At 44.5% G+C, this 26,919-nt stretch overlaps 1 protein-coding gene across 3 annotated transcripts in view; it reads left to right on the top strand.

Annotated features, from left to right (window-relative positions):
• Positions 1-26,919, top strand: part of Ikzf1 (IKAROS family zinc finger 1) — a 92,353-nt gene that overhangs the window by 41,565 nt on the left and 23,869 nt on the right. Inside the window, exons 4-5 of one of the 3 annotated variants that reach the window (XM_029554170.1) lie at positions 17,068-17,127; positions 25,091-25,351. The exons of 1 other annotated variant lie outside the window; for it this stretch is intronic. In XM_029554170.1, the coding sequence (XP_029410030.1) occupies positions 17,068-17,127; positions 25,091-25,351 (321 nt within the window). The remainder of the gene's footprint in view (positions 1-17,067; positions 17,128-25,090; positions 25,352-26,919) is intronic. One more of the 3 variants, XM_029554172.1, reaches the window with a different exon arrangement.

The raw sequence follows: 26,919 nt of genomic DNA, 5'->3' as shown, positions 1-26,919 counted from the left end.
AGTAAGCATGGGATATATGGAGATGCTCCAGGCACAGTTTGAGTCAAGATTCTGGAAACAAGACAGCTTGTCTTTCTTATTTTATAAATTCATTAAGGAGCTGTATAGTTGAAAGTACCAAAGTTAAGTATAAGAAGCCAGTTAGGAAACAGACAAAATGATCTCCTAATAGGACAGATACTTGCACAGAGGATACAGGCAGTGGAAGTCATAGAGACAGTGATGGCCCCAGGGTGGATCCTAGAGGCAGGCTGTGGTTAGAATTCCATATCCACCAAGGTTGTTGGGTGACTACATAAACTACGTGCTGTGGCGGCTCTCTCAGAATTCAGGTCCAAAATGCTGGGATGTTTTCCCAGGCTGAGCCACCATGCCTTCTGTGCATTGCCTGCTTGACCTTTGAATGCGGTCCCTGGCTCCTCAGGAAGACCTTCCTCCTCACCACTGTTTCTAGTCCCCTTTGACTTGCATAGTGAGTTGCAAGATTTGGTTCCCAAGGCCCCCCCTGGAAATGCAGCACCCTGAAGCAAGAGCAGCCTCTGCCTTTTGAAAGAGCATTTACTTTTAAGAGCCTTGCAGTTGCCCTGCAGACCTCGGGCATCATGCTGACAGTGCTGCAGGATAAACTGGGTGCTGCTGATTCGTCATGCCAAGAGATGCTAACCTTGCCCACAGAGAGCTCTGCCTCACTCCTGACCGTTAGAAATGTGTTGGTGAACTGTGAAAAGATTTATACTTCCCATCATTTCTGTTCTTTCATTCCTTCTCATTTGCATGGGTTACTCATAAATGTAGATCTTAGGTACAACTGCCCCAGTGTCAATCTGTGAAAAGGGTTTGCAGGGCGGGCTGGGTTCTGGGTGCTACTTTATCCACAAATGCTGGGTGTCAATGTAAGTCACAGGTGCTGTCCCAGGCAGCTGGCCTACAGCCAAGGACCAAGGAGGCAGTGTGCATTTGTTTGACACATTTACCAGTTTAAAACGTGCTTTGAAATGCAGGCACTGCAAAAGGGTTTTGTTTCAACACAGAACCCAGTTGTTTAATTCAAGTTATGTATTAATGTCCCTGGATAAATAGCAGACACTAATAATGAACTTTCTAAGTTGGGGGTTACAAGCCCTGAAACATTAGCCACATTACAGTCGTTTGTAAGTTGTGCCTCTTTTCCTATGTAGTTTTCATGAAGTGGTGAGTAAGGTGTAAGCTTCACCATTATATTATGATACCGGAGGAGTGGGTCAAACCCTTACATTTTTACGGTTTTTAAGTTTAAAAGAAGGCTTAGCAACCTTGATAAACTTAGCCTTGCATGATTACACTTTAAGGTTGAAACATGTTTCATTTCACCATTTCCCAGAAGGGGCACTGAATTCACCCATTTCCTGTTTTTCATCTCAGAAGGTTCTTTGTTTGCTCCATATCTACTTTCCCAGCAGCAGGACCCTGGGAGCAGTCAACATCAAACTCTTGCCCCTACCTGAGATTCGTGCAGTTTTAACATAGCAGCAATCCAACCTAAAATATCTTTACACAGACCTGTGAGGCAGGACTGGCTGTCTCCTTAGTGGCTGGCCAGCAAGTCCCTCATCACCACAGCAGTCGCTAGAGCCTCTGTGATATTAGGTGTTGTACGAGGTCTCAAACACAGGTTCTCTTGCTCCCAAGCTACCTCAGACTGTGTCTCCTTAGTTTGTCATTGAGGTGGGGATGAGGTTCAGACCAAAGTTTCTAAAATACTTAATATCCTACCCTATTTCCAGTGCATTTGAATTCTTGTGTATAAAGAATTTTCTGTGAACTTACTGGATACCTCCTGCCCCAATATTCTTTATAGGTTGGTGTATTATCTGTGTCTGTGTGTGCATGGTGTAGTGTGGTATGGTGTATGTCTGTGTGTGTTGGTGTTATTGCTACTGTAGACTAATTCAGAGCCTTTGCATGCTGAGCACATAGTATACCACTAAGCCACACTACACCCTCAGACCTAATTCAGTTTTTTATTCACTTTCAGCAGACATCACAGACCTCCCATGTAGCAGGGTATTAACCTGAGATTTTTTCCCTGCTTCACATGGGTAGGCCTCTTGGGCAGAAAGCTTGTACTTCTTAACCCAAAGGTCCTGCACTTCACCAAGGAAAGGGCCTTGCCTGTGGAGCTGCTGGCCATTCTCTGAATGACCCGCTTTGAATTTTCTTCTCTGTTTGGGTATTAAGTTCTGTCTCTTCCTCTGCTTTGTAAATTGCCAAAAGTTAAGATAAGAAAGAACACCTTAGTTCTTTCCTGTCTACAGTGTGAAAAGCAGGAATCCTCATCCTCAGAGTATCTCCAGGACCCTCAGGTTAGATGGGTAGATTGTGTTCAAGGGATTTGCTTGTCCTGGTCATTGGCTCTCCTCTCTTTGCCATTTTGAACCCTTGTCGTTGCTTGATGCAGAAGGATTTGCATGACTTCTAAATGAGAAGGACATTGTATGTAGGGTGCAGCTGAGGGTCTGCTGGCCACTTCAGTACTGTACATTTTAAAAACAGGCCCCAAGGCTCCTGTCTTCAACTCTGCTCCTTCAGATCCTTCCTAGTTGAGCTTTTACCAGAAACCTCCAAGTTGACATAAAACACAACCACCTTTTGATCTTATGCTCAAATGTGTTTTTATTATTTGTTAAGTTTATTTTGCTTGGACCCCTTCCATGACATAGCTTGGTATAATCAATAACCTAGACATGAATATTTTGTCACTGCAGAGGATAAGACTTTCTGTAAATTACATGAAATATGTATTTCCCCTCAGACATGTTTCAGATTGTTCAAACTTTATTGTTAGAAAATGAAGTACTGTGCATAAGCAGTGTGTGGCTCCCCATGCCCTTTTGCCCGTGCCTTGCTTTCATGGTAGGAGCTCTTCATAAAGGGCACAAGACAAAGAAAGGCTAGCTGGGAGCTCCAGGGGCTGCTAGGTGGTTAGGCAGGCTGTGGTGCTGCAACCAGAACAGGCTCCAGTGGGAGCAGACATTCCCGCACGAGAAGGTACCTACAGCTCTGTGTTTCCAAGACTCACAAAGTACTTGGTGATAGGCCTGCTGTTCCCTCACCTCAGCCGCACCCCCCTCTTGCAATGACAAGCAGCTGTTCCAGTCTTTTCCTGCTTCCCAGGCTACCAGTGCTTCTCAAGCCTGGCCTTGGGAACCTGCTAATGCCCCCAAACTCTGGCACCTTTATTTCTGCAGTAGATGAATTGACACCATGCAGGAGAGCAGGAAGGAAGCTGCCCTCCTCCTTTTCCTCATCTTGTCTCCAGCCTTGGCATCAGGGGTGCTCCAGTGTCACAGCTTAGCATGGTTGACTATCTCGTGTAGTCCCCAGTGGCATGGGTTATCATGGGACACACGGGTAAGGCTATCTCAGTGATAGAGGTTAAATATCTCTTTGACAACACAGGTACATCCAAGCAATACAGATTAAGTCACCTACATGACACAGGTTCGTCTGCTGACAAGTGGCACAGGCAAGGACATCCAGATAATACGTGAGGAAACCCAGGCCACCAGGGTCAGCATGCCCATCCTTAGGTGGTCTATGGGACCCCAGAGACTGTGGGTGGCAGACTGATGGCCAAGTAGATATGGCTTTTGTCTCAGTCTGAATTTTCAGTGATGTTGCTTGTATTAAGTAACTCTTTTCCCATGAATCTCTAAATTACTACTGAGTTACTAACACTTTCATTTATTATCAACAGCCCTCTTAGTATTTTGCCCCCCGAGACATTCTGTGTCCCAGAACTTGAGCCTGACTTCTGCAAGACACCCACTGTGGCCCCAGACAATCCCACTCCTAGAATCGTTGCCCTGGAACCCAGCCTGGCACTGAGCCAGGATATGGTGAGGATGCAGAGAAGGCCGAACCCCCCAGCATCTCCCTGCAGGACATTGATTTGTGGGCTCTACTGAGTCCTTCTGCAACCTGGGAGATAAAGGCCCACATTTGCCCTTTGTATGTTTGAAGTCTGGCTTTTGCATTTCTCCCTGGCTGTGCAGCTGGTTCGTTGAAAAGGTGGTCCTGGGAATAAGGGAAGCAGATGGAGAGGGAACCCATCCAAAGGATGGCCAGGGGACACCTCCACTGCTGTAGGAAAGCTGGCTTCTGTTCCACCCTGCCTGTCAGGGCAGCTGGAGAGGTAGGCTTCCTCCTTTTCATGTCCACGCCTGTGGGAACACGGCCCCTCATGGCCTGAGAGGTACCAGAAAAGCAGAGGACATGGTACCCCAAACAGCCATCTTTGTACCATGTACTTCATCTGCACAGAACAAAAATCAAGGATTGGAAATGAGAATATTTGTCAAAACTGAAGGGAAAAATAATGCCAAAATTTTGGCAGCATGAATTTTGGGGGCATACTCTAACATTTTTGCTTTCTTTCCTGATATTGTCAGCTTCAGTGGTAAAAAAATGTCATGATGGGTGAGGACAGTGTGTGACAAAGGGACAATGCCATCCAGAACATCTTCCCAGGAGGGCTCCATGGGCTAGTAGGTGGAGGAGGATGGGCCAGTTTCAGGGGAAGATGGATACAATGGGTCTTGGGCTTCTTCTGTATAGCCCTGTCCACCAGCCTCTACTGAGCAAATCTTCCCCAACCTCCTTCATTTTCCAGGGAAAGGACTGAGACACCTTCCTGCTCACTTAGAGATACACCTGTCTCCTTCATACGAATAGGCTCTCTGCCTCCTTAGAGACCTGGCAAAGGGTTGAAAAGAATTGTGTCTGAGAAGGAATGTCTTGTACAAGGAATGCTTCGGGTCCAGGTGAGCATAAGAGAGCCCTCACCTACCCAGTGTGTGACCTCCCTGAAGCCAGACAAAACACACAGATAGACATACAGACATGCATGCCCTGTACATTGCAGTAGGCTAAACATCGAGGTCAGACCTTCTGAACAAATCTTACTTGGCCTGCAGGCTGTCTTCTGTAGAGTCCTTACAAAGTTTCAGGTGCTAGCTTGCAAGACAATAAATGAATCAAAGAAACAGTCCTCAGAGCTCCTGCTGAAAGCTCCTCCATAGGAAGTCTCTGTGAGCATCAGTAGTTTGCTATCAGAACAACAGTAGTTCTGGAGTTGTGGATATTTCTCTTGAGAATTGAGTGCGGGGACAATGAGGGACAGCCATATGTGAACCTTAACCCCTGCCCTTGTAAGGGAACTTTCTATTTACTTTGGGCTGCCTTCCTACTTCTTCAGTGGGCCCTGCCCACTCTGCTCTAAGCCTGTGGACATGCCAGATAAGGACATTTTTCTAAGCAACATCCAAACTCCACCAATGGAGTGTGTTTGACTCAGGGCTCTGTACTGGTTATCTCCACAAGCAGAATGCCACAGGCAAACGGGTTGATTTGTAATGTTGTTCTTGTTTTTCTAGGCTATTCTCTCCTCGTCTGTTCTCCTTTGAAAAATGAGTTTTAGAAGTTCCTCAGTGTGCCTTGCTTCAACAGACTTATGTTTTCTATTTCTTGTAATGTAAAGAAGTCTTACCATTTTTACTCTAAGTTTTTAAATAGAGGAGAAAAACACCAGAGTGGCCTACTAGAATTATCCAGAGTTCCTCGATTTTTTTAGGGTCTACAGCAGTAGGGACAGATGCACAGAGCACACTGTGCATCCCCTCTCTGCTAGCAGGGCTAAGGTGGCCATCCTAGTCTCCCTCAGAGGCTGGGGATGGTTAAACTCGTACTGTAAGTGCAAGAAAGGGTGTGTGTTTGTGTGGGTGTTTGCCTATGGGAGAGTATACATATGTGTATGTATCTCTGGTTTTGTGTCTGTATATGTCTAAGGGTGTGTTTGTTACTGTATTAGCTTGTATATACATGCCTGTCCATTTTGTGTGTAGATAAAGGCGTTTGTGTGTGTGTGTGTGTGTGTGTGTGTGTGTGTGTGTGATTATGTGTATTTCTGTGTCTGTGTCTTATGTCCGTGTTTCTATACATCTGAGTATATGAGGGCATTTGTGCCAGTATATGCCTGTATGTCTGTGGGTATGTGTCTGTGTGTCTGTATGCGTGTCTGTGTTGTGTATGCACCCAAGCTCTCTGCTAAGCCCCCAGTGTGATTCCTTATTCTTACTTCCCTTTCTGTCAGTTCTCCATAATTCTTCACATTTCGGTTGGGCTGATGTCTCTGGCAGCTTCCCCTTTTCCTGCATTCCTATATTTCAATATTCACTCTCGTTCCTCTTCTCAAGCTCTTACAATACAGCCAGGAGGATGTGGAAACCCAGTTACAATATGACACACAGTACAGTGTCACAATCGCTGATAGTGGCCCTGCCTCCTGGGGATGGTGATCTGGATGGGCTTGGAGAAGCAGGGAGGGACAAGACAGAATGAAGAAGTTAGGTTCTGGACACTCAGGGCCTCCTGCTGACTGGCTGCCATTCCAGAGGCATGGCAACCAGAGTGGACCATTCCATACCTGTCTGCAAAGGCAGTGGGTGGGGCAGGGAGGGGTCATCTGCCTGGGGGCCAGGGCCTCTCAGTCTCAGTGTCTCATGATCCTACTTTTCCTCCAAATGCCCGCTGGCTCCCAACTTCCCTGTTTCTGCCTGTGGGTGTTACAGTCTCCTCCCCTCCCTACAGGCTTCTCCATCTCAAAGCCAGACAGTGTTCCTGCACTGGTGCTACCATGTCATCCAGTGAACAAGCATGTCAAACAGTTCTGTTGCTTGGCAAATTCAGTTTCCGGGGGTCTCTAGTATGGTGCCCAGCCTGTAATTCCCCTGGACCTCAGAACACTGTCTCTACAACCCCAAGCTGGCAGAGGATCCCCTGCACACCGACTGCAGCCCCCTCCCTGGCCTGCATCCCATGACTTCTAACAAGGCTCCCTCAGAGCTCTAGGCCCTTTGTACATTGCCACTGGTGTCCCAGGGTGGCTGTTGGGCAGTGGGTGGTAGGTTTGCTTTTTCATATACCATTTTATGAAGCTGAAACCCCCCCTGTAGCAGAGACTGTCTTCGTCTTGAAAGTTCTCTGGTGTCCCCCTCAGGCTTTGTATGCACACTTGTAGAATACCTGTGCTTCCCTGATGATATGTTTGGCTCATTGGAAAGGCCTCATTTCATAAACTACTAGAAACAGGAAGTTTATAAAAGTCATTTTAGGACGGAGGAGAGGGCCTTAAACTGGGAAGGATGGGCTGTGTGGTACTGTGACCTTGAGAGCAGTTCTTGCTTTCTGAGTCTTACCCAGTGACTTTGAGCAGGTTGGTCATCTATGAGTCCTACTCCTCTCTCTGGTAAAATGGGGGAAATATTTTCCTATGGGTTGCTTCAAGGATTAAAGAACTGACTGCACAGGAGATGCTCAGCATGCCCTTTCACCTTGAGAAAGCTGTCTCCCACAGGGAGTGGGGGGGAGCCAGTGGCCTTGACCTCAATATGACACTGAATACTTCTCAGATTTTTAACTGGGAAGAACACATGACCTAAACTACTCATTTCCATTTATTTCCCAATAAAGTGCTATTAAATCATGAAATGAGAAAGACGGCAAGATAAGGAAGAAACTCCTCTTATTTCAAAGAAATGCTATTGATTTGAAGGGCAGGACTTTTTGAGATGCGCTGATCCTGAGAAAGAGCTGCTCCCTACTAGGAAAAGTAAAATGGTATTTGAAGGTTCTTCCCAAGAAATGTGAAATTCTGACGGAAGTGCAAGTAAGCTAGAGATTTCTGAGTAATGAACTGAGCTCAGAAAAAGGTGATCATGCATGGGCAGAAGGGCAGCCAGCTTTCCTGAGTGCCAGGTGTCTTCTCTGGCCTCTCAAGATGAAGCTTGGTGATATCCTGTGGCTCTCTTGAGTTGCACAGAAATGCTGAGGGACCAGGCAGGAACAGAGTGGAGCCATTTCCACAGTGACTTCTGGGGTTGGGGATCAGGTACTAGGCCCAGGGTTCATTAATGCCTGAGAGCTTTGCTATGCTGATACAACAAAATAGAATACATGTTAAAGTACTGGGCTAATGATGAGAGACAAGAGAAAGAGAAATGAGAAGTAGAAGAAAAATAAAAGCTTTTCCTTACTGCCACACACCTTTAATCCAAGCACTTGGGAGGCAGAGGCAGGCAAATTTCTGTGAGACCAAGGCCAATCTGTTCTACATAGCAAGTTCCAAGCCAGCAGGGGCTACAGGGAAACACTGTCTCAAAAAAAAAATATCCTTACAAGAACTATGAAACGTAGTCTTTGGAAATTAATTTGCCCAAGTTAGCAGGAAATTAACACTAGGCATGCCTGCCTTAGTTCTTCTCACTGTGTTTGGTATCCCAATATAGAACTCTGCCACAAGCCACAGTCCTCTATAGGAATGTTTTCTTGATAAGAGATAGAGGGAACATGAGTTTCACTGTGACATCTAAGTATTGTAGAAACCCACTTCAGCCCCTGAACATCTTCAGTCTTCTGACCCCAGAATGAGCTGGGGTTCTGAGGAGTATGTCTCAGAGTGGGGAGGAGCTGATGTGATGTTCAAACAATGAAGACTGTCTCCACATCCATATTGTTGTCTTCCTAAATGGAAATTTCTCGGCTTTGGTATACACAAGTGCCTAAGTGTCCTTTCCACCGACCGATGCCCACCTAAAGGCATGCACTGCAAATCAAAACCTGCAGACACAGGCTTGAGGCCCAGAGGGCTTGCACAGTGACAGGCATCTTTCCCGTCCCTCCTCCTGCTTTGCTGAGTCACACTTTGCTTGGAATTCTGACAGGGACCCGTTGGGCTTATGGAAGGGAGGGACAGCAAGAGGAGCCACCCTCTGTGTGTCCCAGGAGAGATTACACTATCTCTGGCCTCCCTGAAGCTGAGCCTAAGCTTCTGGAATCTTTGGGGCTGACACCAAGCCAGTTCTGGGGATGGGAGGGAATGGCCATGAATGTGGGCAGTGCCTACAAAATTTTTCTCCTTACCTGATCACTTTGGGACATAGAAGCCTCAGCTTTTCTTGGCACTGTTCTTCATTTTAGGTGCTAACTGATATATCCTATAACCTGACCAATGTGTTAACTACACACATGGGGTCTCTGTTTCAAGAAGCCAGGTCAAGTTTAGCAGTCTACATGTTGTCTTCAGCCTCAACTACACTTTGACACTGACAGACATAGTTCAACCTGTCACTTCTGTAATGTGCTACTTGGAAGGCCACATCTACCACCTGTGTGTGTATAGCAGAGCCGCTCAGCATATGCCCAGCAGTAGATGGATGCTCCCTCTTAGTGGCCCATGCTCAGGTGCTCTGATGATGGGCAAACTTGTCACCCGTGACCCTCCCAGGCTGCCTTCTTCCCCTGCCTCTCTACTTCTCAGGTGAGCACACCCACTCATGCACTCTGTGAAGGGTGCCTTAGGCTGTGTCTGCTCAGCTCTTCCAGGGCTGGAGTATTGAAAGATAACCACAGAAACCTGATAGTCATCCTGCCATCTACAGTTAGTGCTCTGGTGTGTGGTCCAGTTGCCTAGCAAGATTCTCCCCACATGCATACTACCCTCAGCATGCTGGCCTGAAGATGTCCCTCATTGGGACAAAATTTCAAATGGAATGGGAAATGAATCTCAATCTTTAAGGGTTCAGGTGCTCACACTGCATCATGCAGAACAAGGCTTCATGATTTTTGCCCTATTCATTATCTGAATAGACCTTTCCTTTACTGTCTTCAAAGTTGTTATTATTGCTTTTCTTTTTCTCTTGCTTACACGGTTCTTCTTGAATCACAGATCTTATAGGTGATATTTAGGAACCTCCTCCTAGTACTTAATACCACCAAATTAGGCAAATAATACTTTTTATTTAAAATGTGATACTTCTTTTAAAACAGGAAAGAAAAGTCAAGAAACAAACATTCATAAACTATCTCTAAGCTTCTTTCAACCCACCACTTAGAGCCTTCCCAACTCTGCTTCTCTGGAAGTCCGGGGCCCCGACCCAGCTGACAAAACTGTGCATGAGAAGAGAAACACCCAATGTCAGGACATGGGGAGATTACACAGGACTTGAAAATACTCCCATACATTTTGAGTAGAGCTGTCATTTTTCCTTTCCACTCTTTCCCTATTTGAAGTCTTCAGAGTCTGAGTCCATCTCTCCTTTCTAAGCCTTAAGCTGGTTTATCTGCTGGAGCATTTTCTAGCCGGATTTGTTCATTGTGAAAATTTAATGTTGTCTTAATAAAATGTAAACAAAAATAGGAAAGTAATCGAAGGTGTAGCTTTGTGGTAGAGTACTTGCGTAGCATCTACAAGGCCCTGGGTTCTGTCCCCAGTACTGACAGTGAAATACAGGTGGGCCCAGGTATGGTCCATCAAGAGTGAGAAACACTGTTTTCTACTGTGTGTCCGACATTGTCTGATCTGCAAGCAGATCTGACAGTTGGAACTGGGAGCAAGCCAAAGGGACTTTGGGAACAACCCCAGTGTTGACAGGGGAAGGTAAGTGAGGTACTTAGAAAGGTTATCTCACCCACATCCATATAGAATGAGCCCCTTACCAGAGTGTCAGGAACAGAAGGGACCACTTGTTGGGGTTCCTGGACTTGGAACATAAATGGTGCTCACCCTGAGGTCCTCTGCCTTGGCCCCATCACCTGAGGTGGGCTGCCAAACTCTCTCCCTGCTGCTTGCTTCCAGTTGAGGAAGTTGGCAAATGGTAGTTGGTGTAGCTCACACGTATTCTTTGTGGACACGAAGATAAAGCCTTATCTTCCCAGCTGAGCACAAAGCTAACTATGCTGTTTTTCAGTGTGACTACAAGGTCCTTAGGAGTGTTATCACGAAGCATCACACACACCTGGCAGAACAGATGGGCTTATTCCCGCTTGGTGGATGAGGAAAGTGTGGCTCAGATATTCAGCACTTGACAGATTCTGCAGCCAGGCAGAGAGCCCAGTGTCTGGCATGTCATCTGACCCGGCTGCTCATGCCTGTGCCTCTGCCTCTTCCTTTCATGAGATCATGGCTACCTCCATTTCGTCCTGACTTATGAATGTCCAGGTTCTAGGACAACCATGACCAAAGGAAGTCAGAGGATCCATTTGAAAGAAAAGCCAGCTCATGTAGACTGAAGTAACATACAACACTGAGTGAAAATAATGTCCAAAATGACTTTCCCCGTTGCTGACTTTGATCTAAATGCATCATATATTTTGAAAGTACGAGGAACCAGTGCTTTCTGCCATGCTCTCTGCCACCTTGCACTTGCTAGAAGTAGATTTCTGAACATGTCCAGCTATTGTGGTTATTAAGTAGGGAGCTTGCTAGTTCAGCCCTGTCACAAACACCCTGTCCCTCTCGTGTACTATGCTAAGGGGAAGCTATATAAAGTTCAGTCGTGGCCTCTTTCTTAGCATAGTTATGCTCAGACCACATCAGTTTTCTAAGCTGGGCATTTATCTCTGGTTCAAGCAGAGAAGCAAGACAATAGTCACCAAGACAGATACGACTTCTGATGAAGCATCTCCAGGCTGGGATCACTGAGCAGGCCCTGCAGACTCCACAGTGCTGTGAGGACAGAGAACATGAGGAACTGAGCGACTGCGGAGCCCATCTCTAATGGGGAGATGATCAGAGCATCTTCATCCAGGCCCTAGAAAACCACTCAGGCCAGGAAGACATGTTCAAATTGAGCTGAGGCTTAGCTAGGGAACAAGTATGTGTACAGCTAAATTAAAACTATAGTATTCATCTTTTTTTTTAAGACAATGTTTCCTTGTAGCCCCAGCTGGCCTGGAACTCTATGTACACCAGACTGGCCTTGATCTCACAGAGATCCTCTTGCCTCTGCCTCCCAGGTGCTGGGATTAAAGGTGTCTGCCACCACACCCTGCTAAAACTACAATATTTGCCAACATGGGTAGTTTGTGAATTGTGTTCCAGCATTTTCTTTAAGGCTCATCCTCTTACTTATTGGATAGTGTGATCTGCCAAGAGACTCCCTAACAGCAGTTGGCAGGGGTGGAGAGATTTTGACACAAGATTATCAATTCTCTTCAAACATGGCACTGAAGACTGGCGGGAAGTTTGGAAATTAGAGTGACCTTCAAAGGGCAGCACTTCAGAGACCAGTGGAAGGTGAATTGGATGGGAGCCCGAAGGTTGCAGCCTGCAATGCACACAGAGGCCAGCTACATGCATGATGGTGAGCAGGAATCCCAGGCAGTTGTTATCAGACCACAGCCTTGGCTAGGCAGTGGCAGGGGTGGTGGCAATAGCTTTATGAATGTGCTGGAAGATTATATGATTGGAGAACAGTAAGAGAAATGTGGTGACTGCCTCTCTAAGAAGCTGAGATGATCATTTGACTATGGGGTTGAGAGTGGAGGAGCTCTGGTGGGTTTGACTGGGTAAAATCTAGGTCATTGGCACATGTGGAGATGCAGAAAGAAAGCCGGGCCAGGGAAAGAGGGTGGGTTTGGAGATGGATAGCCATCTGGGATCCAGAGGGAAGAAAGGTGGTGGTCAGGATGAAACCCAAGTGCATTCTGCCATCTAACCTGGCATAATTCTGTTGACTTCTTGCCAGTCTTGCATGTCTGTTGACTGGAAGGTGATTGTTATGGGGCATGCATGACACAGGACTGCATTGAACATCAGGACCACAGCAGGACTCTTGAAGTCTGAACAGAAGGAGCTGGTGGACTGGTGGGGGGAGGTGTGACAGCTCCAGAGCTGTTCTGACACTGCATCTGAGTAAGCGGTGGAAGCCACTCAGTGTAGGCGTAAGATCTCATACCAGCACTCCTCAGCTCTATATCCACAGACAGGACATTGAGCTTGTTTGTATTTTAGCAATCTCTTTACAAGTCTGGAACCACAGTATCTTCAGTGAGTGATGACAGCTTGCTAGTAGTATCTTCTTCCTGTGAGAAAACCCTGAGCCACCTAGCCAACAGGGTGTTCACAACAAATGTCCATCTATGACATGTCTGGGTTCTAAGAGGACAAGCATTGAGCTTCATCCTACATGACCACTGCTCATGCAGGAACATGGCCTAGGTGTCTTTGGAAGCCTCCCCCTCTTCTCTGCCTGTCCTTTGCTGCCCAGCCCTGTCCTTCTTGCTATCTCAACCACATCCACAAACTGCCCCTCCATTAGGTCTATAGACATCACCAAGGTCACTGGGAGCTGTGCAGGCATGTTAATGAAAGACCATTGACTTCCCTGTGGCTAGTAGGTTAACATTACTTAAAGAATATATTATAAAAATCAGTCTACAACATAGTTATAAATTCTTCTAAATACAAATCTGAACTATTGACCTTCCATAGAAATGGTTACTATACTTCTTATACTTGAAAGTAAAGAGATGTTGCTGGGCATGGTGGCGCATGCCTTTAGTTCCAACACTTAGGAGGCAGAGGCAGATGGATCTCTGTGAGATCAAGGAAATCAGCCTGCTCTATATAGCAGGTGCCAGGCTAGCTGGGGCTACAGGGAGACCCTGTATCAAAAAAAAAGAAAGAAGAGGGAGGGAGGGAGGGAGGGGCCAGAAAAGAAGGAAGAAGAAAGAAAGAAAGAAAGAAAGAAAGAAAGAAAGAAAGAAAGAAAGGAAGGAAGGAAGGAAGGAAGGAAGGAAGGAAGGAAGGAAGGAAGAAAAAAAAAAGAGATGTCCTCCCGCTCATGCTGAAAATCTCCAGTCTGTTTCAGTCTCTGTGAACTGAAGCATCAGGAGAAACTCATGAATCACACAGCTAGTGGATACCAAAGGGTATGGTTTGTGGCATGTCACCTTTTCCCCCCGTAATATTCATCATTTTGGCAGTTCATATAGGATTCAGAATCTGAGTTGTTCACTGCATGTTGTGGTGATTGTAAGACTTTGCAGGATAGAAATCCCTGGAAGACACCTAAATGTGCTCTTGATAAGAATGTGTTTCATGACTTTTAAAAGACTTGTAAAAGTATTCAATGCAAAAAAAAAATATTCAGTGCATTTTGTTATCTGTGCCCTTTCATAAAACAATAGCTTGAAATTGGGGGTAGAATTTCTAAGGAATGAGGATAAAGCTGTGAGTGAATCACTGAGTAGCTTCCCAGATCCCACCATAGGGGGACAATCTGCTGTTGAGCCAGAAACTCAACTTGATTAGGCTGTCCTGAGCATAGTGAGCCCTAAAGAGCCAGTAGCCAGCACCTGTGTCCTGAAACAAATTGGGATTGATTGACTAGAGAAGCCATTGTGGCCAGCTAGCTCAGAAAGGACAAGAAACTCTCAGCGACCCCTGGGCTCACCTCTCCTGTGTCTTTGTAAAGGCTCCTACCTTCGATGTGTATGAGGAATGCCAGACCTAGCTGTGAGGGCTATGCAGCAGGTAAAACTAAGCAAAGATGCATTGGCAACACTCTCCAAGCCACTGGTGGCTGTGTGTTCATTGTTTAGGAGAACCTCTTATATGTGTATTGTCACCCACGTGATCATGTGCAGATGTACAAACAATTGTATGTGCATGCATGTGTACACACCGAGTGTGTGTAAATGTATGCGTAGCTACAGTAGCATATATATTTCCCAGTGCCTCACAAGAACCCGAGGAAGATTGCTTGGGAGAATGTATTTTGAATACTGGCTGCCATATATTAACTGGCTTAAATTTGCACATTTAAATGCCAACCACCAAGATGGCAAATCTAGAGCTTCCTTTGATCCCAAGATCCCTTACTGTCAAAACAGTGATGGTGCCTGTCTCACAGACTCATCATGAGGCTCTGAGGCTGTCTGAAAAGTGGTTTGTATGCAACTGGCATTTACAAAGCTGCTGAATGGTTAGCACAAGGGACTGGGTTTCAGCATAGATGAGGGTTGCCTTGTTACCAATCCACATAGAACACTGTAGAATGCCTCTTCTAAACCCAGGCTGTGTGTTTGAACACACAGTACATGAACACGAGTCCTTACCAGTTCACCTTTACCATGCCAAAACAGAACTTGATATTTTTATTTTGTTTTTAAACTTTTAATATTTTTAGGGCATCAAAATTTCAGGCACAGATTTGCAAGCTGATTTGAATTATCCCAGGCAAAGAACTGATTCTTTTGAAAAGGGATTAACATTTCATGGTAAGGGATGCACCATCATAGCCTATACATTAAATAGTAATGTGCACAGTGGAAAGCATTCTGACAGAAGAACATATTCCAAAACTTACAGTGGGATTGCCCAACGCTTCATCTACATCTTCTAATGGCACATAGACTATAAGCCATCCCAGAGAGTACCAATACATCCCAACTTCTGAGTGCCCTGTCAGCATAGACATAGCATGTTACTGAGCTGTGGCCCTATGGTTGAAGGGATATGTTAGGAGGGTGATTCCCATTGGACAATATGAGCATTGTCTTCAGTACCAGTTCCATCTCAGCTTGATGCCACCTACTCAGAGACTTGCCTTTTGCTCCATCTATTGTGTTGCACCCACCTTAAAAAGGCAGCACTTGCTGTTACCCTGTGAAACACATTTGCCTTTCCCCTGATCTAAAGTACTAGCTCTCCTATGACACAAAAATAACTAAGTTGAAAAAATTTACATAGAGGGTCTAGAGCTCATTGAGAGTGGCATGTAGCATTCTGTTATTGGCTGATTACAGGCCATCCCTACAAACTGATTTATGAAAAAAGTTCCATTTATTTAATTATTATGTCTATATGTGAGCGGTGCATACCACTGTGTGCATGTGCAGGTCAGATGACAACTTGCAGGGCACTGAACCCAGATCTTAGGTATCAAACTCATACCCTCAGGGTTGGCAACAAGCACCTTTACCCACTGAGCCATCTTGCCAGCCCAAAAGACCAGTTTATAATGACTCCAGTGGGATGCATGATACTGACTTTACCTCATGCGATTTAGAAATAGATGAAAAGCATGGGTTTGTCAAGAGATGGCTAAGCCAGTCATTCCAAGAAGGGGGTTTCAAAATGTCTCCCTGTGTTTAGAAACAGGTGGATCCCTGAGCCTCCTGGCCCGCCAGTCTAGTTGACTTGGTGAGCTACAAGTTCAGCGAGAGACCCTGTCTCAAAAAATAAGGTAGATCGCAATAGAGGAAGATATCTTGATGCTGATCTCTGGGCTCGCCATGCATGTGCATATGTGTGTGAACATAACTGCCAGTATACATGCATACACATACCCCACACAAACACACAAAGTTCTTAATGAAGAAATGGGAGGGTCTGTGCCCAAACAAGTTTGCAAAATGATGATCTAAACACAGTTTGATGAGTGTGTCTGCTTCTTTAAGTTTACTTCAGTCTTTCTCTGATACTTCAGTAGTTGGTCCAACAAGCTAAATTTAGCCAGCTACATCATGCACATGACTGTTACTGGAGTGTGATTCTTGGAGGAAAACCATAGATGTGTGCACCCAATGTGTGTATGTATGTATACACACATGCAGGCCCCATGTATACAATATACCAATCCTTAAGACATAAGAACCCACCAGAAGTTGCCTGTGAAATGGAGTAAGAACAGGAAGACTTGATTCATTTATGAAAGCAGTTGATAAGGAGTGCCCACAGAAATTGGTAGCTCTGAGAAGCATAATTTTCCCCCCAACCAACATGCTGTTTGGAAATTTTCTAATTTTCTTTGAATACTTTCTAAGAAAAAGGTGAATGAAGAACAGTTGCGTCACAGCCTGCGCATGAAAAAGCATACCACGTTGTGGAGACGTGTGCTCTCTCCCGTGGGATACTGTATTAAGGCCGAGATGGTGGGCCAACAGTGCTGAAAGGGTTCTCTGAGTTTGAGAACGGTTTGAGGTCTGCCTCTCAATGCTTAGCCCATCAGAGCCTGCTCACAATAGTTCTGATGATGATGTTCTGTGAGTTGAGACCTTTGGGGATTGAAATCCTGTTCTAAGCAGTGACTTTATTTGCCTGTGTGAGCACCAACAGTAGCAAATTAGTAGCAAACCAATGGTTTTGACCAATAATATGCTTTTTAAAATAGCACTGTGTTTTAAAATACTACTGTGTCTTTAATGGTATTACAACCTAGCTTTCTTTTGCCTTCTTTATTGCAGTTGCATATGGGCCTGATGGCTTTAGGGATTTTCATGCAATAATTCCCAAATCTTACTCTCGTAAGTATATACTTTGCTTCTAGAAAACAGCATGTATTCATTTCATCCATGCTAATTCCATCGTGCAAATACCACGACTTGCATGTTCTTTCACCAATACCTTCTTTTACCCTTGAAAATGAGATGAATTAAGTGTTTACCATTCTGTTCATGAAATACCATCAGGAGCATCACTCATATAATAAAGTCTAAAGATAAAGGGTTTGGGGGGGGTTGTTTAATGGGTTTTGTTTTTTGATTATGATGCAGGGCCTCACTATTACATGGCTGACCTGGAACTCACTGTGATGGCCAGGCTGGCCTTAAACTTGCAGTGATCTTTGCTTCTGCCTCCCTGGGGCTGGAATTGCAGGCGTGAACCTTGCCTAGCTCAGCAGTAAGGTTTTGATAGCTGAGAGATGAAGAGAGCACAAGAATGCAGTAACTGAGGAGAGGGCTCACACAGCCACAGTGGGACTGTCACTGCAGGGCTGCTGAGCAGTGTTGGGATTAGAGCTGTCATCAACAACTTTGTGGTCCATGCTTCCTGTCAGCATCAAACAGACCAACATCTTCTCAGATAACTTGTGCAATTTTGTGTGATAGAAGAAAAAAACGCACCCTCCTTCTCTTGCTGGAGTGTTAACCTCAAAACAGAGAAGAAGAAAAGCCATGGGTTTCCAGCCCATTCTCCAGTGGTGGCTGGCCACACTGAACAAGTACATGGTTAGCACGCATGCAGTCAGACCTGCTTTCCTCTGAACTGTGATACTGAAAAACAGGTGGTAATTTCATTTTTCTTTTTTAGGTACTGAGCGCTTATAAATGATAAATAGGTTTGAGCACTCTTAAGGAGTATTTTAAAGAATAAGGAAAGCTTTGTTTAATGCACAGTTGAATGAATACTAAAGTGTTACAAGTTGTTAAGTCCCTTAGATTTCAGGCTTTAGACCCTATATTAATAAATTATCTAATATTATAAAACAACACAGGAAAACAGACTGTGTTAAAATCACTTTTGATAAAATTTCTGTGTATGGTGCTGCAGGTCAAACTGAAGTCTCACGCATGCTAACCAAGTGTTCTACTACTTAATTGTACCTTCAATCCAGCTTGTCATTATTGTCATATTATAATTATTAACTATACTTTCATATTTAGGTGACAGTAATGACTAAGGATAGGCTTTTGATATCCTGGTCACCAAATGTTATTTGGGAGGTATGGAGTCTAGTAGTATCAGTATAACTATTCTTTTAATCACAGACTAGATTGAAAACTTTTCCAAAACATAAGATGTTCATTGAAATCTTTCTTTTACTAGTATTCCTTTGACTCAACTTGAAGATAGCAACTTGGTATTTATTTCTGCATTGTAGACATGTGTGCATATATAACTGTTTGTATATGTGTGTTGCTCATGTGGACATAGAAGACATTAAGATGCCAGGACAGGGAAATCATAGTGATTTTGAGATGATCAGTCATGTTTGTTAAGTCAGATGCCTGAGTGAAACAACACATTCTGAGACATGCTTTCATTAATCTGAGCAACAGTCAAACCCCAGCAAAGCATAATGTTCATGATCCTTTGGCACAGTCTTCAGGATGTGGACATGGGTGGCGTGAGATTTCCTGAGATGTAATATACATTTTCTTGCATCTCCTGTTTATGTAGTTATACAATTTGGTTCATAAGGTAGTATAACTTAGATCACTCTTCCCCTCAGTATCCCTAAATTGTGTATATCCTTCTGGCACAAATGGGGTGTGTATCAGGGGCTGGGGGTGTTAATCCTAAAAATCAGCAACCAAACTGTTCTGGGCTAATATCGCCACCTTGTGGTTATGATGAAGAATTGTCCCGCAGGTTCCTGGGCACCTCTTTTCCTTCTTGGAATTAAAATAACCACCTTTTGGGGGAAGGGGGCTTTTCTGTCATCTTTATTCCAGATTGTTTCCCTAAATTCATGGGAAAAAGAAAAGTATACTTGTAGCTTGCTTCTTGTTGGTAAATTTCCATTTTACTTCATCTTTTATCTCTGACTTCATTCTACTTAAAGGCCTAAAACATCAAAGAGTGTTTCAGGGGCTGGAGAGATGGCCCAGTGGTTAAGAGCACTGGCTGTTCTTGCAGAGGTCCTGAGTTCAGTTCCCAGCATTCACATGACAGTTTTACAGCTGTCTGTAACTCCAGTTCCAGGGGATCCATAGACACCCTCTGTCCTCAGAGGGCTCCAGGCACACTCATAATGCACATACATATATATACCTGTTTGCAGACAAACACTAATACACATAAAATAATAAATCTTTTCTTAAAAAATAGTGTTTCTAAAAATGTACCTTGATGAGATAGAAATCACATATTTTAACTGATATTAAATTATATAAATGGTTCTGATTAATGCTTAAAATTCGTTTTGGTTTGGGTGGGGGTTATTGAGGTGTTTTTTTTTTTATTTTTGAGGCAGGGTTTCCCTGTACTCCCAAATGGCCTGGAACTCACTATGTAAACCAGGCTGGCCTTTATCTCTCCAAGATCAGCCTGCCTCTGCTTCTCAAGTGCTGGGATTAAAGGCATGCACCACCTCACCCAGCGTTGTTTTGTTTTGTTCTATTTTGTTTGAGGCAAAGTCTCATATAATACAAGCTAGTCTCAAGCTTCCCATGTAGTAGAAGATGACCTGGAACTCCTGACCCCTGCCTCCACTTCCTAAGTGCTAGAATTGTAAGTGTGCACCACTCTGCCAGGCTCCATGAATCTTTAGAACAACATAAAAACATTGATGAAAATTAGATAGATAGATAGATAGATAGATAGATAGATAGATAGATAGATAGATAGATAGAGATAGAGAGATATAGATATCTTCATTATACACACGTGTGTGTCTCAAATCTTCATTTAATTTACCACAGATAATTTAAAATACATCTTAGTTTTGTTCCATTTGATTTTTACTTACTGGTTACTAATGTTGTAAAGCCACTTTTTTCCTCCCATTTCCCATCTAAAATATTGAGCTGTTCATGTCACTTGATCTAAACTCATATTGGATAACAACTTTAGAATATTTTTTCAATGGTAAAGAATCACATTCTGAGTACTGAAAATCTATTTTTCCACTAAATATGAAGACACATTCTGAAAAGGGAATGAGAATTAAGAGGAAATATAACATCTGTAAGCTAAGGGCTGCCAGTGAGCATTATACCTCTGCATTAAAACTGTTCAATTATTCATGTGTGCATATCACGCTTGACAGTGAAGCCAGGCCTCCTGGCTCCTGTTGGCCTGAGTCCCTTGGCTTCTCCAGATTCTTCCATTCTAAACTCATCTAGATGCTAACGGCCTTTGCACTCTCAGGCTTTGTCTTAGAACCCTCGGGTTACTAGTCATGTGGAAAGGCCCTAAAATACATGGTGATAAGGCTTTAATTTCTCCTAATTCTAAGTAGCATCTGAGAAGGAAGGTAACTTTTACCAAGGGCTTTGAAAACATCTACTGTTAGAGAAGTCAAATTTTAAGTAATAAAATCAAGCCTCATTCATTGTCAGTCACTGGAAGAGCTTGGGGCAGGCTGAACCCAGAGCCATCTGTGGAAGACACAAGACTCCATTTCATGTTCTATATTTTATCAGTTCAGTTCAGCACCTTGCTGAGTTCATCATTGTTCTAAGTAATGGAGTAGAGATAAAGTTTGCAAATATTTATAAGTATATTCCTTATATTCAGAGAGTATAACATTTCATTGAAGGAATGCCACAACTAAGTGGTTCTGAACAGGACCCCCATTTTCATGGACAGCCTCTTTGACTGAACAGTAATCTTTCAAATATCTTTTACCTAGGAAGCACCCAGTTTGCATTTATCCCCAGATATGAGGGCCTGTCCCGTCTTTGTGTGGAAAACCCAGATGCTGCTCACATCTTAAAGTCCCCATGCTGACAGCGTTACTTGCTTCTCACCAAATCCCCTTGTCCTTGGTCACTCATGCTCACTTAGATGTCACAGCCCAGCTCATGACATGGCTGGAATGTCCTCAGCATACTACCAGGTTTCCAACTCGAGAACATTCAGCAATGGCCATCAAACTCTGATGCAAAAATGTATGTTAAACCTGCCGTGAAACCCCCTGTCTTGTTTCCACTACTTATGGTCCTTGGCCATGGCCACAAGGAGCTGCAGATAGTATCTGTTTCCTCTTTCTCAGAAACATAAGCCATCACAGTCTTTCACTTTCTTCTTCGAGCTTTGCTTCTTCTGGTGCTAAAAATTCCCATTGCTGATCACTCTTTACATACTATGTGATGGACCCTCCTTCTCTCCCCATATATACTACTGGAAAATATTAGCACTGCAGTATATGTTTGAAGTAAGTTTGAAATCCTTTACATCCATCCATCTGTGTTGTCTGCCCCCCAGTTGTATCTGGGGTCCACACTGATCTCAGGACAACTTGCGAACAGCTCTCATGCCCTCTGAGCCTCCTTTTTTCTTTGGTCCTGACATAGCTGGTAGCAGCACCATCTCATAGGATAACAATGCCAAAGCCCTGCCTTCAGTTGCTCCATCACACTAGTGGTGGAACACCAAGTGCCTTTGAGGATGTCCATGGCATTTAAAGCAACATCCATTGCACGCTTCCTCCATCCGCTTCCTTCCTGACTCTTCACTTTCCCTCCTTATGCAAGCAGCCTGTTGGGGCAGAACTTCTGCTCCTGATAGAAGCTGGGAGGTCATGGCATATGTGCCCTTGCTGCCCCGCCTTTCTCCAGAAATCCCCCACATAGGTATCAGTGACATGTCACAGGGGATCCCACAGGGTTGCAAAAGTACTTTGCTGTTTTTATCGATGCAGAAGGATGGTCAGATCTGGCAGGTGCTTCTACGCCAGGCATGAATGTATCTTCAGGAAGAGTCAGTTCCCTTTAATTGCCCCCTCTACCTTAATGAAATCCCTCTGAGTCAGGAGCATACTACCAGGGTTATCCCAATACATGTCCTTTCGCATGGTAGCTTTTGTCCAGCCACATGTGCTCCTGGTCTACACACTTTGCTGCCGTCCTGTGTCTTTACTGTCATGACTTATGTCATGCCATATAAGCTGTAATTTGTTCCATTGAGCCCTTGACTGCCCTAGTCTCACTTAGAAAAAACACACAGATAGACAGTTTTAAATAGCCTGAGGTTGAGATCTTTGTCGCTTTATCATACTTCCAAGAAGAAGTTTGACTTATTCTGTTAATCTGTTGCTATAACAAAATTCCAGAGACTAGGTAACGTATAAAGAATAGAAGCTCATTTAGCTCATAATTCTGGAGACTCTGAAGTCCAAAAGCCTGGGATATACCTCTGGTAAGGACTTTCTTGCTATGTCATAGCATGGCACAAGGCATTATATGGCTAGACAGAACAAGTGCTCTAGCCCAAGTCTGTCTTCTGTAGAGCACTCTGTTAGTCAGCTTTTCATTACTACAGTGAAATGTCCAAGCAAGTAATTTATAAAGAGAGAACGTGTATTTAGTTCTCACTCTGGAGGTCCTAGACTACCACGAACAGGATGGGGTCAGAGACAGCATCCAGTAACAATGTTGGAGAACACGTGTCACAGCAGACCATACATATCAAGAGCCAGAAAGTAGAGTGAGACCAAGAGACTGAAGTCCCACGATCCCTTCTGAGGACACACCACCAATGATGTAAGGGCCTTCTACTAGGCCCTGCCTCGTTAGAGGTCCCCACCCTGGGGACTAAGTAATTAATGTGTGAGACTTTGGAGACAATGATCCAAACCATAGCAAGGTGGGTGCAGACATTGATAAGTTTACATCCATCCCCCAAAATATCTGAAAATAGGGATACCACTCAGTGTCATCAAGCACCATTGTGTGAGCAGCAGACCCCCCCCCAACCCCGAGTCTGCTTCATCTCCTGTATTAACCATGTGGGATCCGGTCTGACCTCTGGGAGGAATTACATAGAATTTCTCAGCATTCCTGTGTGCCAGGTTCAGCCTCAAAGCACAACCTCACTTTACATGCCTTGGAGCCCACATTCTGGTTTGATCATCTCATTTCCTTATTTTGTCAGTAAATCTTTTTTTCAAAGGCTAACAGGATAATGTTGGCAGGGAAGTGGGCACTGGGGGCGGGTACCCTGCAATTGCTTCCCAGCTCTGACACTTGCCAATGTGTGACCTTAGCAGGTTCTTAAACTGTTGTGTGCCTCACCAACTATTAAAAAATATGATGGTAATGGCACTGACTGCCCTTGCAGAGTTCTTGTGAGGGTTAAATAGCACCGTGCCATTAAAGTACCAGGCCCCTGGTACAAGGTAAGTGCCCCAAACACTGTTGGGATCAGGCAGAGTCTTGTACTGTAGAACTACTGTGTGGGATTGGACTTCCCCTTGCTATGCCCCAGTCCCAGTCCCTGTCCCATCTGTTCCTCCACTGAGTCCTCCCAGCTGCCCTGGTGGCCAACGCTGTCATGTTTCCCATTTTTATGGATGAGAAAATCAAGGCACTAAAATTAGGTGACTTGCCTAAGATTTAAATTTAAAAAGGTGTGATCCAAGCCAGCCATTCTCAGTGTCTGGACCCCAGATGCCCCAGTTAAGAGGAGTTCGGTGAATAAGATCATATATGAGACCATGAACAAGTCAGATGTTCTCTGGCATGAAGTACCCTAGGGTCCCCTGAGCTTTCATGAAAACATACAGCTAAGCTCACAGCAGAGCCCGGGGACCGAGGAGTCCACACTTCAGACATGTTCTGAGTCATGTCCAGACTGCTTCTCTGGGGACCAAATTTTGAAAATCCCTGACTAAAATTGCTGATCAAAAATGATGTCAAATGGGGACTGGAGAGATGGATCCATGGTTAAGAATGTGTGTTGCTCTGACAGAGAACACAGGTTCAATTCCCAGCACAAACATCAGGTGGTACCAGAGGATCTAACATCTTTTCTGGCCTCCATAGGCACCAGGCATGCATGTGATACACACGCATATATGCAGGCACTCACACATACACATAAAATAATAAGTCAGTCTTTTTAAAATCATGTCAAATAACCACCTCACTTTTTTTATTTTTCTTATAGAAGTGTGCCTCTTTATTATTATGAGTCTGTAAAAAAGAGAAGGGTATGGCTTCTGTTATCCCTGTGGCTTCTCCTGGCCATTACATGTGGGATTCATCAGGAGAATGTATGTGTAATGTCTCCTATTTTCTTTAGGAAACAAAACAAGTAAATGATAAAATTACATTACATGGGAGTTATATAGGAATGCAGGATCAGTAGCTGTTTTGGTCTTCATTAACCTGAAAGCATCTTTCTGTTTGAAAACTCTTTCCTATCTGGTTTGCATTCGTAAACTGCTCCAGCTAATCCTTCAGCAAATGAAGGAGAGGCAAGAGGGACGCCTGTGCCCTAGGGCGCAGGATTGAGGTGCAGGGCTATAAGATAAGAAAGAAGCTACAGGAAAAAAGAAAATCATAGAAGGACCTGGGATGAGAACTCTGAACATGAGTGTGCTAAGATTTGTTCCAAATTCATTATGAATATGCACAAGAGGGCTTTTTCAGGCCCCCCAACCCTCTTCTTAGGGGTTCTTCTGGTGCCCAGAAGCCCAAGGGAGGAGGACTGTCACCGTGTCACTTCTTACCGCCCAGTGCTCACGTGGTGAGGAGCACATAGGACCCCCTCCTGAGGTCCTGCTGGATAGCCCCAAAGTGTGGTCTCTATAAATGGCCTCTTGCACTAGATGCTTTCTATTTGGTCCTGCCTCTGTCCCTGTACCTCTGCTACATCCCCTAGGTATCACCCAAGCCCTCTGGCTGCCAGCCCCGTGGTACAAGCTCAGAACTGTTCAGAATCTCTGTGCCTCCGTTTGATGACTTTTTGCTGCTGTGTTGCTCTGCTGTGATGTTTTTTGCAATGACACTGAGTGGCCTCCTGTGTTGTCTCTTTCAGCCAGTAATGTTAAAGTAGAGACTCAGAGTGATGAAGAGAATGGGCGTGCCTGTGAAATGAATGGGGAAGAATGTGCGGAGGATTTACGAATGCTTGATGCCTCGGGAGAGAAAATGAATGGCTCCCACAGGGACCAAGGCAGCTCGGCTTTATCAGGAGTTGGAGGCATTCGACTTCCTAACGGAAAACTAAAGTGTGATATCTGTGGGATCATTTGCATCGGGCCCAATGTGCTCATGGTTCACAAAAGAAGCCATACTGGTAAGGCCTGGCATAGTTTTTTTTTTCTTTTAGTGCCTCAAGGGGTTTCAGGAGGTCCTGGGGGTACTTAAAGAGCAAAGCGTACAGTCAAGAACTGCATGGTTCACAAAAGAAGCCATACTGGTAAGGCCTGGCATAGTTTTTTTTTTTCTTTTAGTGCCTCAGGAGGTTTCAGGAGGTCCTGTGGGTACTTAAGGAGCAAAGCGTACAGTCAAGAACTGGGGATGTAGCTTAGTAGTAGAGCACCTGCTGTACATTTGAGGCCTAAGTTCAATGCCCAGTACTGCAAAAAGGGGGTTGGGGAGGTGGGCAGTGTGGTATTGAAGTATGTTTCAGATTGACCAGCAGGGCAGTGGTTGCAAGTCACTGGCTCTCAAGTTATGCTGAAACAGAGTATTCTCATTCTGGGGCAGGATTTGAAAGGACTTCTCAGCCTGTACCTAGCTAGCCCTACCAATGGAAGAGAAGGTTTTCAGCTTATATGTGTAGTCTCCTGAAAGTCCAACCTACTCACTAAACATTCTCAGCTGCCACGTCAGCCTTTATGTATTGTGTCCACCCTTCACAACACGAGAGCAAAAGTATAGATAGATGCACCAAAAGTGACTGCACAGATTTTTCATGGAGAAACTGAATAAAATATGTGTGTTTTCATCTCATTGGAGCTCACAGAGCTCCCTGTTTAGTGAATGGTGGCCCAGCAGCAAAACGCTTTTCAGAAAGAGTACAGGTTGGTTTCAGGTGGCTCAAGGTGGCTCTCTGGACCGGATTGCAGTCATGCCACCAGTTTTCCTCTCAAATCGCTGAGGAACTTTATGCCAAACTCCTGTTGCATTAGAAGGTTTCCTGGAGGTTTGGGGAGAATAAGAGTGTGAATTCTCTGGTAAAAAGTGAGTAAAATGTAGGCCATCTAGTGTTCAAGAGCTGTGCCCACCCCTGCCACTGGGGCTGTGGGAAGCCTGGCAGAGCCTCAGTTGGCTGAGTTACCCCAGCTCCACCTCTCTCATAAACAATCCTGTTGATTGAACAGTCAGCTAGTTGTTCAACAGAACCATCACACCACATCACTAAGGGCCCTAAAGAGGCTTAGCAATAAAATATTAAAAGCATTCACTGCATTTAACTGCATGCATAAGGTTTCTTTTGAAACGTTCTCCTTCCTTTCGTAGGAAGTGCCTGAAAGGTCAGTAAACCATGATGCGTTCACCACCTCTGGTAGTCATGGAGAGCTCCCATGTAAAACAGACACCCTGAGCCCTCACTGCCTACAGGCTGGCTTCTCTGGAGCATCATAAAACTTAGCATCTTCTACTGTAGTGTCCAAGGGAAGAAGAAAAAACAATGACAAACAGGTGATATATTTTATAGCTCTCTGAAAGGGGAGGAAGATGACTGAAAATAACAGCCTTGTATGTCTTACCTGGAGCCCAACAAGTGTGTGTTTGTCAAAAATCAAGCAGTAGCTAGAAAATGCATTGAGCAGAAAAACTGTTATCAAGAACTGTAGGTATTTCTAAGATAGTCATTTTATAGGAATGAAAGCAGTTTCTAAAATGACACATTCCACT

This window comes from Nannospalax galili, unplaced genomic scaffold (assembly GCF_000622305.1).
Source record: "Nannospalax galili isolate Female #2095 unplaced genomic scaffold, S.galili_v1.0 scaffold304, whole genome shotgun sequence".
Classification (NCBI taxonomy): domain Eukaryota; kingdom Metazoa; phylum Chordata; class Mammalia; order Rodentia; family Spalacidae; genus Nannospalax; species Nannospalax galili.
Note: the sequence above shows the minus strand (reverse complement) of the source record. Positions and strands in the feature narration are given on the sequence as shown.